An 18,150-nucleotide genomic window follows, 5' to 3' on the forward strand; every position below is an offset into this window, starting at 1 on the left:
ATTAATAATGATAATGATAATAATAATATTTTTTTTTTACCTCCAATACCTTCACTGAAAGACTTCCAGAACCTGATGCCTCTTAAGTTACTGATTTTTTGCCCATATTTATTCACGATCAGCTAATTTTTATCAAAGCACTAGGCCTTGACCTTATGGCTGAGGAACATAATTTAGCCTTAAGCAGGCAAGGTTTGTAGGGAGAAGCAACATCATTCATTGGATCAACAGCTATAGCTGGGGAGCTGCAAACAAGCTTTTTTGGCCATAAGCCTTTCTTCGGTCCTGAAACAGAAAAATTCAAGTTAAATACAGCTTGGAGGCAGTTGGTCTGGAAAAATAAATAAATAAATAAATAAAAACCGCCTTAATGATGCCACACAATTGCCCATTTTGAGAAAAAGGTGTCATTGGTGTCTGCAAAATACCAGGGATATTTATAAGGTGTGAAACATTGCATTTTTTAAAAAGAAAAAATAAAAGGACAGTGGTTTGGGTGATTTAAACTATTATACAAGATATTATTTAAAAATGCACGCTGTATGATTCACATCACTATGTTCATCTGAAAAAACATTCAGAGCTATCACTAACTGCTTTACCTAACATATTTCAAGAGAGCCCTGATTTTAGAAGTATCTGAAATGTTTAAAGCACACACATGTTTGTGTTGGGAAGTATTTATTCAAATAAAATATTTATTCTGGTTCAGCTAGAGTTAACACACCTTGAAAAACGTTGCTTTACATGAGTGAACTGGGGAAGAGGCAGCCATCAGGAAAGTTAGTATCATTGTATATATATTATATAATATATCTATATAATATATATTATCTATATAATATATATTAACTATTTAATATATATTATCTATATCTTATCTATATATAGACATATTGTCTATATATTATCTATATAATATGTAACTGTAATATAATTGTATAGTATGTAATTTTATGACTTTGTGTCTGTGTATGAAGTACAAGCCCAAGGTTCAAAAGTTTTACAAATAAAAGTTTGAAAAGATCATGGCTTTACTGATTTTAGTCATCAGCCTCTGCATATTCCTTTCTCTGAACAGCTTTACTAATAAGAGGGGAAACAAATATTTTAGTTCCCGTATCAGAAATTTAGAGAAACAAAAAATTCCTTGTTCGTTACATGCCTGGATGCCTTTAAAATTATCACAGTGGGACGGGGAAAACGAGGAGGAATGCAACGAGAGAGCTCGCCTGGCTTCAAGGAAAAAAACGAGGCACTTAATTCTATCCTCGCACACCTCCATACCCTTCCCCAGACCTCCCAAAGGAAATGTAAAAAGGGGTGACATTTTCACCTACCCCATTACTAATTTAGGCAAAGGGAAGGCTTGCCAAAAAGCTATTAATAGCGGAGGCAGCAAGGGCAGCGGAGTGGGGGTCCGCGAGGGGTGCAGGAACAGGTGCAGCGGCAGCGCGCATGACCCTATATGCCGAGGTGAGGATTGGTTAATCCGGGCTCTAAAATATGGCATCTTGGGCTCATGATAGTCATAGGGCTTTTCCATCACCAGGCGGGGCGGGGAAGCCGTGGGGAGGGCAGGGCGCTGCAGCGGGGCTCTATAAATTAAAGCCCAACCCGCCTTTTCTTCAATGGAATAGTAAAGCGGAACAGGGCCGAGAGGGGAAACGGGCAGGAAAAAAAGGGGAGGAAAAGGGCCCGGAGCGGCTTTGTGCTGCCAAAAGTCACTTCAGCCTCCCTCATTTGCCTCGCCGCATTCCTGCAACTCCGTGAAGATGAAATACATCATAGGCATCGGAGGGTAAGTGCCTGGCGGTGCCCTCGGTACCTAACACGCTGCTTTTCCGCTGTGCCTAATTGCTGTAAAATGAGCTGAGGAACCGTGCGGGTACAGGATTCTAGAAAACCCCAAGTTGCTGACTCTTTAATTTATGTTTTATGTAACGCCCAGAGCTCTGCAGGGAGGCGCCCACCAAACTTCTACAGCATTAACGGGAGGCTGGCTGGAGTAGAAAGAAATATATTGTAAATAGGTTGAAGTAGAAAGAAGTGTATTGTAAATAGGCTGGAGTAGAAAGAAGTACTGCAAATAGGCTTAAGTAGAAAGAAGTACTGCAAATAGCCCCATAGGTGAAGTTACAGGCGTGGTGCGCCTTAACTCTGTAAAAGGACGTTTTCAACGTTAATTTAGGCTTTTAAAAACCTCTCTGAAGGACACGGGGAAGGGGGGGAGCTGCTTTGAGTCGGATTATTGGACAAAAAGCTCTGTTCGGCAGCAAGGGAGGGCTTGGAAGCAGGCCTGCGGCTGAGGACGGGCTGCCTGATGCAACTTGGCAGCGCTCCACTCACTGCAGAGGAGCTCGCTAAAGTGACCCCAGGCAAGACAGAGCCGAAAGGCAGGTCGAGGACAGCGTGTGATCTTGTGAGCCTTTGGATTAAAATATATATATATATATTAAGAGATTAAGCGCAGTCAGGTTTGACAGCTCTCCCGTCTGGAGGGGGGGGGGGAGGGGTGTGCGGATGCCTCGTGTTAAGGCAGGTTCTGCGGCTACAGGGCTGAATGGCTGTAAAAGGAAGGAGCTTCCCTCATTCACTACTAATTTAGAGCATTTTAACGGCACTTTTCGCCTGCCTTGCTCTCAGGGGGCAGCTCCTTCAGCCAGCCTCCTGAGCAAGAGAAGTGTCGGGGGGCAACGAGAGGCAGCAACAAGGGGGGGTTCGGGCGCTTTACGCCCACTCCCGAAGCTGAGGGAAAGGGCTCGGCCCCCCCCTGCTCCTCCTCCATCTTGCGGAAACACCCGCGGGGCTTCCCCCAGCCCCGGGGAGGGCCGCGAAGGCAGCGGGACGGAGCAACCGCCACAGCGGCGGAGGGGCTCGAGATGGCGGAGGGGCTCGAGATGGCGGCGGGGCCGCTCCCCTCAGCGGCGGGAGAAGGGGGGGGGGGGGGGGGGGAGGGGTAAGGACGCGCCGTCCCGCGCGCGGGAAGCGGCGGCCGTTAAGAGCGGCGCGAGCCGCGGCCGGACCGGGAGGGGGGAGGGTGAGAACCAATCAGCGCTCAGCGCGCTCCGCCGCGGCGGGAAATTCAAACGTGGCGCGCGGGCTGCGCGCGCCCCAAAGTTCTGTCAGCACCGTGTCCCCCTCAGCACCCCAAAGTGGTTCTGTCAGCACCGTGTCCCCCGTGTCCCTGTCAGTACCTCAAAGCAGTTCTGTCAGCACCGTGTCCCCCATCCCAGTGTCCCCCGTGTCCATGTCTCCCGTGTCCCCGTCAGTACCTCAAAGCAGCTACGTCAGCCCCGTGTCCCCCCTGTGTCCCCCATCAGCCCCGTGTCCCTGTCAGCACCCCAAAGCGTCTCCGTCAGCCCCATGTTCCCCATGTCCCTCAGCCTCGTGTCCCTCATCCCGTTCCTGTCTCATGTTCTCTGTTTCAGCGTCACCAACGGTGGCAAAACCACGCTGACCAACAGGCTTGTCAAGGCGCTGCCCAACTGCTGCGTCGTCCACCAGGACGACTTCTTCAAGGTGAGCCCGGCGCCTCCCGCTCACCCCCGGCACGCGCCGCCTCTCCCACGTGTAGCAGTGGCCCCAGGCACCGAAAGCTTCCCTCAGTCCCCAGGACAGACCCAGCCCTAGCTCAGCTAAAAGCCCCCTGTCCATATGGACCCCTCAAGCTGGGCCTTTTCTCCTCATTTCTCCTAAAAAATGTGCCCCCAAGCAGCCCTCAAAGCTCACACAGCACTGCTTGCACCCTTAGAGAGGTGCTGAGCCACAAGCACTGCCCTGGCGGTGGCCTCGAGCGTGAATGTGGGTCAGACGCCAGCTCTTGGCACTGGAGAAGGGGTCCCACATGGTTTTCCATAAGGATGTGGAGCCTGGCACATGTAAAGCTTTCACTGGCCCACGAGTTATGCTGTATTTTTGTTAGAAATGTTAGGAGGAGTTCAGCTATCTATTATTGGTCAGGTAAACTCAAAGTTACTTAATGCCATGTTGGCATATTAAGTCCTCACGTGCTTGCTCTAGGCCCCCCGTTTATAAATAGTTTGCCCAGGAATAATCCTTTACCTGCTCACATATAAATAGGGGACATGGAGTGTTTTGGCCAGCAATCGCATACCCAATTGTCAACCTCAAATTCTTTGCCACAAGTGGCTTATCTGAGCCAAGAGAGCTTTTTCAAAAAAAAAAAAAAAAAAAAAAAGCTCTTGGGTTGGTGAAAAATGGGAACTTAAAATTTTAACTAAGTAAGGTCGGTAGTGGTTTCGTTAAGTGAACACTTTGTTGGGTGTTGCGGTAGCGTCCAGGTTGTGATCGGATCTTAGGTAACTGATCACGCTGAGTTTGCAGCAATGTTTTATTGCTCACTATATTTCAGCCACAAGATCAAATAGAAGTCGGGGAAGACGGCTTTAAACAATGGGATGGTAAGAGCAGTGTTCGCTATAGGATGCAGTAATGTATATTTTTTTCCTAAGTATTTCTTTCTAATTATTAAAGTTTTAATAGTAAATTAATTGTAATTTCAATTTTACAAGTTCATTCTATATTATACTTTCAAACCTGTGTGGTTCAAGGTATTTGATTGTGTGCCTCTTTCCCACCCACCCCCTTTCTTCTAACTAGTGTTGGATTCCTTGGATATGGAGGCAATGGTGAGCACTGTGCGTGCCTGGATTGAGAACCCAGTGAAGTTTGCCCGTTCCCACGGGGTGAATGTCACGCCTGGCTCTAAAGAGCCAGCCTCCAAAGATATCCATATTTTGGTCATTGAAGGCTTCCTGCTTTATAATTACAAGTAAGGTTTGGGGAACTATTAATGGCTTTCCAGGGAGGAACGCTAGATGACTAGTGCCAGGACTAAAACTTCCTTTTTACTAATACACCCTTCCTTCTCCTTCTGAGGTATCATGTCTAAGAATTTCTCACGCGTAAGAAATCTGCTGCTGGTAAAACCGGGCTGCACACAGTGGCTTTTTTAGGGTAGGGCAGGAAGCTCTCCTTCCCTCCGGTCTCCCAGCACACTGCCTAAACTGTGACCTGAGAAGGTCATTGATAAGAACAAGGAGATAATCAGTGCTGCGGTCACTGCTTGGAGTCCCTCCTGGGCTTCAGGAGTAGTTCTCATGTCATACACGTGCTTGCTTAACACTGGCTAAATTGAGCCACGTAATTAATTGTACATTGGAGCAAAGATCAACTTTTTCACATTCTTATATGGGGAAAAAATGCTTGGCAAGAAGCTGGGGAGACAAGTAGAGGAGAGAGCGGAGATTTCCAATAGCTAAATATACAAACTCCAGAAAAATGTGTGCTATAAACACAGCGAGCAGAGGGCTGGCTCCAAGCTGCTGCTTTGTTTACGAAACTTTCACAAGAACAAGCTGTGCGTGACACTTGGCAAAAGTGGAATTCCTCCCGAGCTGTGCCACAGGACGAGCAGCCCTGGGCTGCATGCACAGAGCGCGGCCAGCCGCGGGCTGCCCCAGCACAGCACCTGCTGCTCTTGGCCCGTCCCTCGGGAGGTGACGCTCGTACCTCACCTCTCCTGAAGGTTACAAATACCTCCCGAGTGCTCCGTCCCGGGAGCAGGAGCCTGCCCTTCATCTGGGGAATATTTTATATGTTTTTATATTCCCCAGAGCTTGCTCAATGCATACCGCAAGCATTTTCCAGACATCCCACCAGGGTCAAACTAGCTGCTTAGGTTAGATTTTTGCTTTTTAGATTTTAGAATCATTCTAAGCTTCTAAATGATAGAATGATTCTAAAATAGAATCATACTATGATTCTGTGCTTTTTAGATTTTTTTTTTTTTTTAGTTTTTTTTTTTCAGGGTTTATTTTCTTCAGCCTAATAGCAGTGCAACTCCGTAAGCCACGGTGGAGCTCAGTGACTGGGTTTCTGGAGGAACCTGTACCAAACCCGTTTCTCCGTGCACGTTTTGACTGCTCGCTTCTGCACGATGATCAGTTTGTTTGTGCCAGACTGAGGAGCTGAAACTTCAGCTGACTGCAAACAAAATTGAGCGGATAGAGCAAGAGCTGTGGTTCATCCCCCAGGCCCACCTAGCCCCACGTCTAATCTCCTCCAGTAACTCGTAGCAGATATTGGGGAGGGAGGGAGGGAGAGTTCTGACCTCTGAAAGCTCGCATTGTTCACATTTTATAGCAACTAATAAACCTGCCATAGATCAGATATTGCCTTAATGAAAAGCAGAATTGTCTGCAGTAGTCATACATGTAAGAAGCAGAAAGATTTGTATGGCTTTCAGGGGTAACTTAGCACTTTATCAGAAAGCAATAAATAGACACGTTCTTTCTTTCCACCCCACCCTAGACCACTGATAGACCTCTTTGACATACGCTACTACCTGGCAGTTCCGTACGATGAATGCAAAAGGAGGAGAAGGTAAGGGGATGCTTTGACTTTGACCCTTCCTCCCCCAAAACACTGCCTGCTGCAGTCAGGAGAGGCAGGCTTTTGAGCTACCTGCATCTTACTACCATCGGGATGTATCTGTGTCACTTGCAAATTGGAATTACAGTTGAAAAGTTTAATCTAATTGGAGGAAAAGACTTCCATGCGGCGCTTACTGAAGCTCTGGCTGTCCGCTTTGTGGGGGTTGTATTAAGACTGCATCCGTTCAGGGGTGCAAACAGAGCAGTTTTGTTGCATGCTTCCTTTAGGTGTTTGGATAAACTCGCTGCAAAACATGGAAGTTATTGCCAATTATTGATAAGACCAACCAGCTCTGCCATGCACGCAGCTGTCAGATTAGTTTCAGGCTTTAGTGCTGCCCAAGGGTGCAGCCCCCGTGGTCCTAACACTGTTCCCCACCTCCGTGTTCGCAGCACGCGCAACTACACCGTCCCTGACCCCCCTGGGCTCTTCGATGGACACGTCTGGCCCATGTACTTAAAGCACAGGAAGGAAATGGAGGACAACGGTGTTGATGTTGGTAAGGCTCTCCAAACCCACAGCCTTTGGTGTTATACTCTGGACATTAAGGAAGGCAGTAATGTAATCAAGGCAATTTAACTGTAATGATGCAAGGCACTATTTTTGCTACTAAGTTGTAGTCCTGGCCTACTTTCTGGACAGATAAATATATGCAGTCCTACAGCTAAGAACTCCTTCCCTTTTATATTATTAAGAACATTTTCCTTTATTATAAGGAAAAATAAAAGTTTATAATGGGTTAAGAGGTTTAGGGGGACATAGGTGTCTGAGAAGGGTTCTGTTTTCTGGAAAACAGAAGTGGAAAACAAGTCATCATTTGGATTAATCCAGTAAAATATTTAAAAAATTAATCTACATACAAACTTTGTTCAGAGTAGAAGCCTGTGGACTGACTCTGTTTTCTTTCAGTTTATTTAGATGGACTGAAGTCTAGAGATGAGCTTTACAATCAAGTCTTTGAAGATATTCAGAACAAGTTTTTGAACTGCTTATAGGTAAATACATTCCTGCTGCCAAGGGGGTGAAAAGTGAGGGCTGACTGCTGGAAACCATCTGCTCTTACGCTCGGATGGTCACGCTGTTCCTTCTTGCTTTGCAGGGTCTCGGAAGACCTGAAAGACCCGTGTACAGAAATGATGTAAATAGTACTTGGAAGTCAGAACTGGGGTTTATTTGTGTAAACACTTCTTACACTGCCCTTTGGAAAGCATCTTTTGTATATAATTGAAAAATGAAGATAAGTTATTTGCAGCTGTGACGGACAGGATTTTTTTTTTAATTATTTTATATTCCACTGGCTTAAACATAAGTTGAAAACGCATTTTCATTGTGGGACAAGTAGAGATGCATTTGGAAAACAACTGCCTCTCCTGCTTATATGCTTCTGCAGATATTAAGCCTTTATGTAATGGCTTGTTTGTAACGTCATCTTTCAAATTCAGTAAAAATCTATTTAAAACCTCCTTTCTGAGCTCCCATTTTCATATGTTGATCACCTTTAGTAAAAACAGGTGCACACACACCACCACCAGAACAACAGCAGCCCACACATCTCGTGGCATTTGACATTTCATGCTGAGCATACCTGTGCAGCTTCAGGCAGCCTCGCTTTAAGCGATAACTCCAGCCTGGAAACATAGCTCGGCTATCCAACAAGGGTGAGAGTCTCAGAGGCGATCACGGGAGGTGAACAGCACTGCAGATATTTTTAAATCGCGGGTGTGAAACCAGTTTTATGTCAGCCTCAGCTTGTCTGCATTTCTCACTTTGTGCTCAGGCAAATGAGCGTGTAGAGATACTGTGGCCCGTTTCACAGAACTGTGGAGTGCTCCCAAGGTGAGAGGTCTGGATGGATGCCTGCATTTCTGCCTTTTGCAGTCCAGACAAGAGTTACTGTGTCCTAAATTCTCCAGCTAGCTGAACTTTGCGAGGTGGGGACTGCTGTGTTACTGAATTGAAAATCCAGCAGGAAAATCTGTGGGTTTTCTCAGGGAATGAGCGTAGCAGCTTCACATTAAGATTGTGCTACATGGGGAATCGCTCCTCAGGAATTAGTACTGAAAATGCCAACCTAATTTTAGTCTGAAACAAACAGTGATCAAAGGTGTCCTTGGAGTGTGTGCATGGACTGATAGACTTCTGGTTAACTTCATGTGGAAGTGTTCCAAGGAGCTTGTGCTGGAGAACGCAGGCCTTTACCCTGCTGGGTGATCTGCCTTCAAAATGTCCTGCAGAGGAGCTCGCACCCCAACAGGCAGAACACCCTGCATTAAGACAGACCCTGCGGTACGGTGAAAGGACACGGATCTCGTGTGTCCTCGCTTTCCAGCAAAACTATAAATAAATGACCCGTGGAAAGAGTTTGATGGGGTTTTCTGCTGGTAGGCTTTTTCTCGGTGTTACGGTGAGCTGAGAAAAGCTTCCCACTCAAAGCAAGAGAGCACGAAAGAGAAGGAAGAGGCAAACACAGAGAGAATATTACAATAAATTGTAATATGGAGCGTAACATTACATAGAAAGTAGAAAGGAAGGGGAGATACTGTTCCTGAAGCAAATCCAAGTGGTAGGTCTTCATTTTCCTGCACATCTCATGTTTTCTGAGGCCTTTGAGAACAATGCCTAGGTTCCCTCCAGGAAGAGCACGGCTGCTGCTCCGCACGAGGCCTTTAGGCAGGCACGTAAGTCATGAAATCTGGTGGGGAGATGGGCAAAGCGTGCCGAGGGCTGTCGGCCGCCTATCAAAATACCCTGGGGCTAAAGATAGGAAGTGCCACCGAGCTGATGAAGCACAGCACATGCAGCACCACGCATAAAGGGCCGGTGATGTTAAAGCACAAAACCTCTCACGTGGGGCGAGGGCGGCGATCTTGCGGACGCTCGCATAACTCGGCCGCGGCGTCAGCACGGCTCGCCTCAGGTTTGCGGACGTGCCTTAATTAGAAACCTCGCTCCGGAAAGGCAGCTGCCGTGGGTTAACGGGAAATCACCCCAAAATCACCAGGGCTGTCTCACGGGATTTTAAATCATTAACATTTTCATTAAAAAGAAACATAAATCATTTTAAATCAGGAGGGAGAGCAGCAGCGAGGCAGGGCCACCCCCCTGCGCAGCAGCGGGGACGCCACGGCCAGCAAGGAGGAGCGGATGCTGACGGCATCCATGCTTCCACAAGCTATAAAAAGGCATATTTATTTCCTTCTGCGCCGCTCCAGGCGTGCCGGGAGGGACCCACCAAGCTATAATTACGCCGTTACATGTCGGAGCGCTCTTGTCAATGGCAAACCTGAGGAATGCCGAGGCCGGGGCCGGAGCGCTGGGACTTGTCACCGATACCTTGTAAGTCCATTCGGCATCGCCACAGGGAGCGTTTCCCACAGACTTGCTGATGGAAAAAAGCAGTCCCAGTGGAATTTGGCACGGGACGGGCGCCACAAGGGTTCCCCTGTGCTAACAGAGAGGTTTAACCCGCGCCCGATAAGCTGCATGAAACCATTTTGTCCTCATGAAAGACATTTAAGGGAAAAGGCACTGCACTCTTCCAGCTGCCCTCTAGGAAGCAACCACCAAAGCCTAAAAAAAAAAAAAAAAAACGCATTTTAGCCCCACGTTTCTGAGAGTCTCCCTTAGGAAATGCAGTTCCTGTAGGATTTAGTACGGGGCAGTGGCTCAGTCCTTTAAGCACTGACCTCCGGGACACTTCCCCGGTAAATCCTCCAGCACAGGGCAAGGTGGGCTTTGTTTGTTTGTTTGCTTTATTTTTATTTTTGTCTTTTTTTTTTTGGTTGGTTGTTTTATTTCCTTTTTTTCCCCACCATCTTTACAGCCCCACACAGTGAGCACACCACGACCTTGTGCCAGCAGGCTGTCATTGAAAAACCCCCCAAGGCCAAGCAGCCTGTGCATGGGGGACAACAAAACTGCCCTGCATTCTGGTTTCCAAAAATTTCGGTGATACCTCGGGCACCCAGCGGGATGGGAACTCCCCACACCACCACCCCTGGGCCCGGCAGCCACAGGGGCAGCGGGGCTGGGGCCGCGTGGACAGAAACCTTCGGGGAGCCTGAAACCAAAACCGGTGGTGGGACAGGCGGCCCGGCAGCCTCAGCACTATGTGAACTTTGGGAACAGCTGTGGCTATAGGATTTCCATACATCCCTTCGTGCGCTGGCTCCGCTGACAAAAGGCCAGGACAGAGCGGATGAAATGGGGCAGCCGCTGCTTGGCAGCTCCCCGGCTCCGGCCCTGGTGCGAGCAGGCCGTGGGCCACCCCTCTGCCCCGGGGGGACCCCAAAACCCCTCGATTGAAAGATAAACTGGGCAGAAAGTGGGTTTTGTGCTGCTTCCCAGCCACCAGCCCAGCACACGGGGGTGGCCAGGGGGAATGGGGATGGTTTGGCCTGGTGGCTGCCCCCAACTCCTGCCTCAGAGCTGGGGGGCGCAGAGGGGGCCCTGTCCCCGTTGTCACACCTGTAAGGACAAGGGGCTGTGGGGGGACAGCTGTAACCCTAATAAATGGCACCCCAACAGCAGCCCCCACAGGGCTAACTGGGCCGGCAGCACTGGTACCAGTGACCACGGCCCAGTGCCACCAGTACCAGTGACCACATTCCAGCCGCCCCAGCCTGCTTCTTCTGGGCTCTTGTCCCTGGAGCTGAATTTCCCCCGTCAGACCCCAAAGCCACCACGGCGTCACCTTTCCTGAGGAGGGGGAAAGAGCCAGGCTCTGGGGGACCTGTGGGGACAGCCAGGGCCTGGCCCCCAGCTGCAGGCTGCACCCAAGGGTGCTGAGCACCACCGGGGCCACCGAGCCCCCCACCCCAACCAGCTCCCAAGGGACGGGGCCGGCAGCAGCCCCGCAGCCAGACCCACCGCCCCCATCCCCGTGCACCCCAATCCCCCCCATCCCCGGGGGGCTGTGGCACTGCTCCTGCCCGAGCCCCCATGGGGTCACGCTGTCACCCTCGGGCCCTGGATGCCAGCGCGTTGGCTGCAAAGGGGGGGGGCTGACTAAAATTATCCCCCATCCGCATGCCCCGCGAGCTGGGATGAAACCGACACCCCGCAGGCACGTCAGCGGGGGCACGTGGTGTGTCCCCACGGCCTGCTCGCGTCCCTCTCGTGCCCAGGGGAGCCTCGGGTGGCCCCGGCAATGGGGTCAGTGGGTCCCCCCCCCCGCCCCAAGCCCTTGGGGTTTGGGCTCGGTCCTGGCCAAACGTGGCCGGATCCGGACCCCTCTGCCCCTGTGCCACGGTGCTCGGAGCCAGAGGGATGCCCGGCACCCGCTCGGAGGAGGATTTGGCCGGTGATTCCCCCAGATCAAATTCAGCCTCGTCTTGGCTCCCTCTGTGCAGAGCGTGGGCAGCCGGATCCCCCTCCATGGTCCTGGCAGAAACCCAGCCCTGGCCCCCGCAGCCCCTCGGGACCTCGCTCCCCAGACCCCATTAGGGAGGATCCTGGGGAAAAGGGCAGGGACCCCCCATCAACTCCCCCGGCCTTCCCCACCCCGCAGGACCCTCCCTAATTCACAGACATCCCCTCCCTGCCACCCCAAGCCCACCCTAGAGCACGGGCCATGGTACAGAAATCTTTATTTGGCTAAAAGGGGACAGAGGGTGCTGCCTGGTGCCCAGGTTCAAAAGCTGAGGGAGCTGCAAGCAGCCCGGGGCCTGCCTCCCCCCGAAGGAGCGGTGACGAGTGGGGACAGCATCTGGGAAAAAGCCACTTTTGGGATGTTTTTCCCTTCGGGCACTGCAGTCCCTGGGACGTCACACCAGATGCTGCCGGGAGCAAAGGAACAGGCGAGAAGGCCACGTGGAGCCAGGAACCTTCCCGGCAACTCAGGGGCCCGCGCAGGCCAGCCCAGGCCACGGAGGTCTTGGGAAAAGGCACAAGAAAAGGGGGGAAGAGCCCGACACAAGCAGAGGTCGGCCAATTCCCCCCCGCGCTTGGACAAAGCACGAGGCTCCGGGCGCTGAGGACAGAGCCAGAGACCCCAGGGAGGAAGAGCAAGCACCAGCGGCTGGGGGTTGCGAAGGACGAGCTGCTGGGAGAGCTCTGACGCCACCCCAAAAAGACCCCAGGAGCCAGGGGACAATGCCACAGCTCCTGAGGGACCGAGGGGAGGACGGGGACAAGGACGAGCTCGGTGCCGGAGGGGAGCGCAGCCCCACAAAGGCCCCGTGAGGAGCTCATCGCCTCCACAGGCCGATCCGGTGCCCAGCACCCAGGAAAGCAAAGCAGAGAGGCAACAGCAGCCTCTGGAGGCACGGAGAGAAGGAGCCCCAAAGGGTTTGGGGCTCCGAGAAGACAAAGGCCGGACCCCAGGGAGTCCCAGGGGTCCCAGAGGAGAGCAGTGGTCCCCAGCTCCAGTGGCAGCGCAGGGAGCACCCAGCTCAAGCACGGGGAGCATGCAGACAGCAAGCAAAGCGAGAGCCGCAGACAGAAAGCCAAAAGCCAGGCGAGCACAAGCTGGGATCCTCGAGCCCCCCAGGGCAGAGGTCTCCCGGGACATGCAAGCTGCCCGCGTGCCAGCCCTGGGCCCAGCAGTTTGTCAGAGCCCGCTCGGGATCCCTTTGCTGTGGTCCCACAAGTCCCCCATCGCCACCCGATGTCTGAGCGGGGACAGACCCAGGTCAGGGCAGCCGGGGGGAAAAAGGGGGAAAAAAATTGAAGCTAAGAGACATCGGGGACAGCCACCGAAGGCTCTCGCTGGATCGGCCCCTTGGGCAAGCAAGGGGCAGAGCCACCGAGGCTCCTTCAGCGCTGCCTCCTGCGCGGAGGGATGCCAAACCCCCCGGGGGCAGCCAGGCTGAGCTCGCCGGACCCGTGCTCCTCCGGGAGCCTCGCTCCTACGCTATAAAAGCTGCTGCAATCTCCTCCTGCTCTGGGCAAACAAGCAAAAGCTCAGCTGGGGGGGGGTAACGGCCCTCCCCACGGGCCCTGGGGGCTCCCCTCAACCCGCCGGGGTGGGCTAGCGGATGCTGCCGTCCCCCTCGCCGCTCTGCAGCTTCTCGCGCTCGATGGACCACACCAGCTCCTGCACGAACTTCATCTCGGAGGCCACCTGCTTGGCCAGCGCCTCGTAGTGGTTCTCCAGCTTTCGGTAGCGCCTCTTGAGGCCGTTGGCCGCCTGCAGCACGCTCTTGGTCTCCTCTTGCGTCTGCTTCTTCAGCGCCTCCGTCTTCTGCAGCTCCTGGCGGATCTGGCGGAGGTCCTGGCTGATGCTCTCGTTCTCCTCCTTGTACCACGACTCCTTCTCCTCGTAGATGGACAGCAGAGCCTCGATGTCCTCCTGGTAGGACTTCTTGTTCCTCTCCAGCTCTCGGAGGCTCTCCTCGGCCGCAGCCACCTCCTCCATGACCTTGGAGAAGCGCTCGAAGTTGATGTACGTGTTGTTGGGCGGCATGCTGGAGTGCGACTTGATGGTGTACTCCTTCAGGCGCGTCGTCTTCAGCCGGCGGCGCTCGGGCTTCTTGCCGTTGTCCTCATTGCGGACGTTCCTCCTCTTGATCACCTGGGGAGAGGGACAGCCACGGCGTGGGGCACGGCCAGGACAGCAGGAACGGGACCTCCTGCCTCTTCCTCCACACCCACCGGCGCTGCAGCGGAGCCAAACCGGCCCCGGCAGGGCTGGAGGAGCCGCCGAGAGCTGCGGGCACACACAGACCTCCACCCCCTGACCTCCTGCAAGTCGGACACCCAGAAGGCACCACTAACTTCAGACCTTAATCCAAAACCTCCACCCCCTGACCTCCGGGAAGCTTGACACCCAAAAGCCACCGGTAACTTCCTACCTTGATCCAGGGGTGCTCCAGGCTTTGAGCTATCGTCATCCGCTTCCTGCAACGACAGCAAAGCTGCGATCAGAGGAACTGCCCCAACGCGTGGTTGAGCCCTTGGTTCACCACTTCTTATGGGCCCAATTCCCTCCTAAGCTGCTGCAGCCACCGGGTGCTCCCAGAGACACCACGATTCTGGCAAAACCCACCCCACGCTGACATGGGGAAGACACTGTGAATCCTACAACCAGCAGAAAGCAAAGAGCAAAGGGGAAGGAATGGGGGAATAAACGGGATTTTAAACCAGCTCAGCAGCACAGCCAGAGGTGGCGTCAGGCAGCGCGGCAGGCTCAGAGAGAAACCCTAACGTGGAGGGGAGGAGGGCAGGCGTGGGGCTGCCTGCACCCGGGGACCATCCCCTGCCCTGGTTAATCCCCGTCTGCTCCCGGCCGCTCACTTGGGGTCCTTGACCAGCAGGCGTCGGATGAAGTCCTTGGCCAGCTCGCTGGTGTTGCTGAAGTACTCCTCGTCGAAGTCGTAGTTGACGGCCGATATGTTGGTCAAGGTCTCTTGCTTCGTCTCCCCCAGGAAGGGCGAGGCCCCGCTCAACCTGCGGCGAGAGCGGCTGGTCGCACCCCAAGGCAGGAGACAGAGCACGGGGCAGGGACACCGCGGTCCCGATCCCTGCCCTCGCGGCGCCCCGATACTCACAGGATGTACGTGATGACACCGATGCTCCTGGAAAAGAGAGGAAATGAGGTCAAAGCCCCGCAGGTCCCTTCCCTATGCACCGAGTGGGCCTCGTCCTGCCCTGCCCCGGCTCCTATCTGAGCAGCGCACGGGGCCGGCAGCGGGGCTGGCACGCGGCACCCGCCTGCAGAGCACTCACCACATGTCCGCCTCCAGCCCCAGGGGTTCGTAGTTCACAATTTCCGGAGCTTTGGAAGGAAAGAAGGGAGGGAAGAGATTTATTCTGGGGAAAAAAAATTCAATCTGTCCCCGTCGAGGCATTCATCCCCCGCCCGGCCACTTCCTCCAGAGCTTTTGGGGAGACACGTGGGGTGCCCAGCTCGGCCCCCAAATCTTAGGGTGCCCGAGGATGGCAGGACTGAGGAACCTGGCTGCTCTGCCCACCCCGGGGCCGCAGCTCGGACACTGAGCTCATCGCTGCTTAAAGGCACGAGAGGCAAAATCTTGGAGATGGTGGGAGAGGGAAGGAGCAGGGATGTTGCTGCATGCTTGGCTGGGGACCCCCCCCCCCAAACCAACGCCTGCCCGGCCTCACCCACAAACTCCGGGGTCCCAAAGATGTTCTTGAACTCGTTCCCAGCTTCAATCTTGTGGGCGATCCCGAAGTCGATGAGTTTGATGCGAGGGTTTGGCACGTTCTTGTCCAGCAGCATGATGTTCTCCGGCTGCAGAGGGAGAGGAGCAGCATTTACAGCCCCCCCCCAGACACGGGACACGAGGTCCTCACACGGGCCAGGCCTCACCTTCAAGTCGAAGTGGGCGATGCGCTTGGAGTGCAGGTAGTGCACCCCGTCCAGGATCTGCTTGAGGAACTGGGTGGCCTCCTCCTCCGTCAGGGACTCCTTCTCGGCCAGGAAGTCGAAGAGCTCGCCCCCCGAGACCAGCTCCAGGATCAGCACCACGTCCGTTTTGTTCTCAAAGATGTCGTGCAGCGTGATGATGTTGGGGTGCTGGATCTCCCGCAGGATGTCCACCTCCCTCTCGATCTCCTCCCGGCTCACGCCGCGCCGGCTGGACGAGAGCCGCCGCTTCTTGATGAACTTGGCCGCGTACTCCAGGCCCGTTTTCCTCTCCCGACACTTCCGCACGATGGCAAACTGGCCGCTGGGGGAGGCGGGGAGGGGGCAAGGTGAGGACAGGACACCCCGCGCCGTGCCCACTGGTGCAGGAGGATGCGCAGCTCCCCCAGGCTTCTCTGGAACCGGGACCCTCCCGTGTGGATCTGACACAACCCACCCGCTCCCTGCACTGCTCCTCCAGCTGTAGGACGGGACTGGGGGCGCTGAAATCCCTACGGCAGAGCCAGGAGGAGAAAAAAACCCACCCCGGGGCAGGCGTGAGCCAAGCGGCTCAGCTGGAGCTGGCGTTCCAAGCAGCCCCCGCGGAGCGGCGCTGCGTGGGACGCAGGAAGGAAATTCCTCCCGAGGACACGGCGGCTGCCGCCTCGTCCCCAGCTGCAGATGCCACCGCGAGCCGCTCAGCCCCCGGCCGGGCCATAATCGTGGCCTCCACCCCTGCTCCCCGGCACACGGCCGCTCCAGAGCCCAGTGCTCGCCGCTCGGGAGGCTGAAATCTGCCCACGGGGATGGGGACGCTGCTGGCACCCGTCCCTCCCAGCACCCCCGGGCCCCTGCAGCCCCACAGAGGCCAGGAGGGGGGCACAGCCCCATGGCCCTGCACTGCTCGGCCCGGCCCCGCTCGCCCGAGAGGCCCTATAAGGCCCTATAAGGCCCGGAGCGGGGCCGCCACGGCACGGCCCAGTGCGTGTGGGGAGAGGCAATGGGGAAGTGCTGCCACTGCAGAGCTGTGGTGTGAGAGCTCATCGTGATGTAAAGCTGGTCGTGACATAAGAGCTCGTCGTGATAAAAGAGCTCAGTGACGTAAGAGCTTGTTGTGATATACGAGCTCACCGAGATAAGAGTTCATCGTGATGTAAGAGCTCACCCTAAGAGCTCGCTCTGATGCAGGAGCTCATCGTGACGTAAGAGCTCACTCTGATGTAAGCGTTCATCATGACATAAGCACTCGTCACGACATACGAGCTCGTCACGACATAGGAGCTCACTCTGATGTCAGAGCTCATCATGACATAAGAGCTCGTCGTGACATAAGAGCTGCTCACGACGTGCGATCTCGCTCTGACATCAGAGCTCATCGTGACGTGGGGGCTTGTCGTGACATACCGAGGAGCCCCCCGACAGAAGAGCTCGTCGCAACAGAAGAGCTCATCCTCAGGGCTCACCCTGTAGGCGCTCCCCATGACGTCACCACTCCCCATAACGTAAGCACTCCCCATGACGTAAGCACTCCCCATGACGTCACCACCCCCATGACGTCACCGCTCCCCATGACGCCAGCCCTCCCCGTGCCCCCCCCACCCCCCACCCCCCCCGTACCTGCCGAGCTCCCCGCCCATCTCGTAGAACTCCTCCACGTTCTCCTGCCGGAAGCCGGACATGGCCGCGGGGCCGCCGCTCCCCGGCCGTGCCGAGGGCTCCGCTCAGCGCCTGGAGCGCGGACCCGGGGCCGCGATCGTTCCACGGGCCCGGAGCCGCTCCCGGTGCCCTCCCCCCCCTCCGGGTCCCGGCGCTCCCCTCCCCTCCCCCGCCCCTCAGCGCCCCCCGGCCCGGCCCCGCCCCGCCCGGCCCCACCTGGGCCGCCGCATTCCAGCACAGCGCAGGCCCCGCCCCCCCGCGCCTCCCATTGGCTGCCGCGCCTCGCCAGGCCACGCCCCCCTCCGGGCGATGACGTCACCGCGGGGCCAACACCGCCCGGCCGCGGGTTCGAGACCCGCCCCCGGCCCCCTCCCGGCGCGGCGGCGAAATGCAGCCCCCGGGCCCCCCCCCAGCCGCATTTCCCCCCCTTCTCCCCGTTATTCCTCCCCCCCCCCCGAGGCCGGCAGCAGGCGGGCAGGGGGCCAGAGCCCGCTGCTACCGGGAGAAACGGCCGCAGGCATCCCCCCCCCCCGAGGGAAGCAAGCAGGAGCCCCCGCGCCTCTTCAATCACCATATCAAATTTATTATTTCCAGTGGCACTAATACATTGGTTGATGGTTCATGATGACAAGCACACTGCACGAGATCTCCTTGCCTTCTAGTTTCTGCCCAACCAGAAATCCCTGGACACCCCCTCCCTGAAAACCCACTGCAGGCCATTAGCAGGA

At 54.8% G+C, this 18,150-nt stretch overlaps 2 protein-coding genes across 2 annotated transcripts; one reads left to right on the forward strand and one right to left on the reverse strand.

Annotated features, from left to right (window-relative positions):
• The first annotated feature begins 1,621 nt into the window (after window positions 1-1,621).
• Window positions 1,622-7,922, forward strand: NMRK2 (nicotinamide riboside kinase 2). Its single transcript, XM_082779938.1, has 8 exons — window positions 1,622-1,801; window positions 3,432-3,522; window positions 4,376-4,424; window positions 4,624-4,795; window positions 6,337-6,408; window positions 6,852-6,958; window positions 7,369-7,454; window positions 7,559-7,922. Exons 1-7 carry the CDS (start codon window positions 1,776-1,778, stop codon window positions 7,452-7,454), a joined length of 603 nt encoding a protein of 200 aa, XP_082636064.1. The 5' UTR covers window positions 1,622-1,775; the 3' UTR covers window positions 7,559-7,922.
• Window positions 7,923-12,030: 4,108 nt separating this feature from the next.
• Window positions 12,031-17,566, reverse strand: DAPK3 (death associated protein kinase 3). The gene is made up of 8 exons (XM_082779949.1): window positions 17,384-17,566; window positions 15,731-16,091; window positions 15,523-15,652; window positions 15,127-15,175; window positions 14,949-14,975; window positions 14,695-14,847; window positions 14,253-14,298; window positions 12,031-13,972 (listed from the first exon to the last, which is right to left on the reverse strand). Exons 1-8 carry the CDS (start codon window positions 17,443-17,445, stop codon window positions 13,430-13,432), a joined length of 1,371 nt encoding a protein of 456 aa, XP_082636075.1. The 5' UTR covers window positions 17,446-17,566; the 3' UTR covers window positions 12,031-13,429.
• Between the last annotated feature and the right edge of the window lie 584 nt (window positions 17,567-18,150).

This window comes from Aythya marila (genome assembly GCF_965140915.1).
Source record: "Aythya marila genome assembly, chromosome: 27".
In the NCBI taxonomy this organism is placed as follows: Eukaryota; Metazoa; Chordata; class Aves; order Anseriformes; family Anatidae; genus Aythya; species Aythya marila.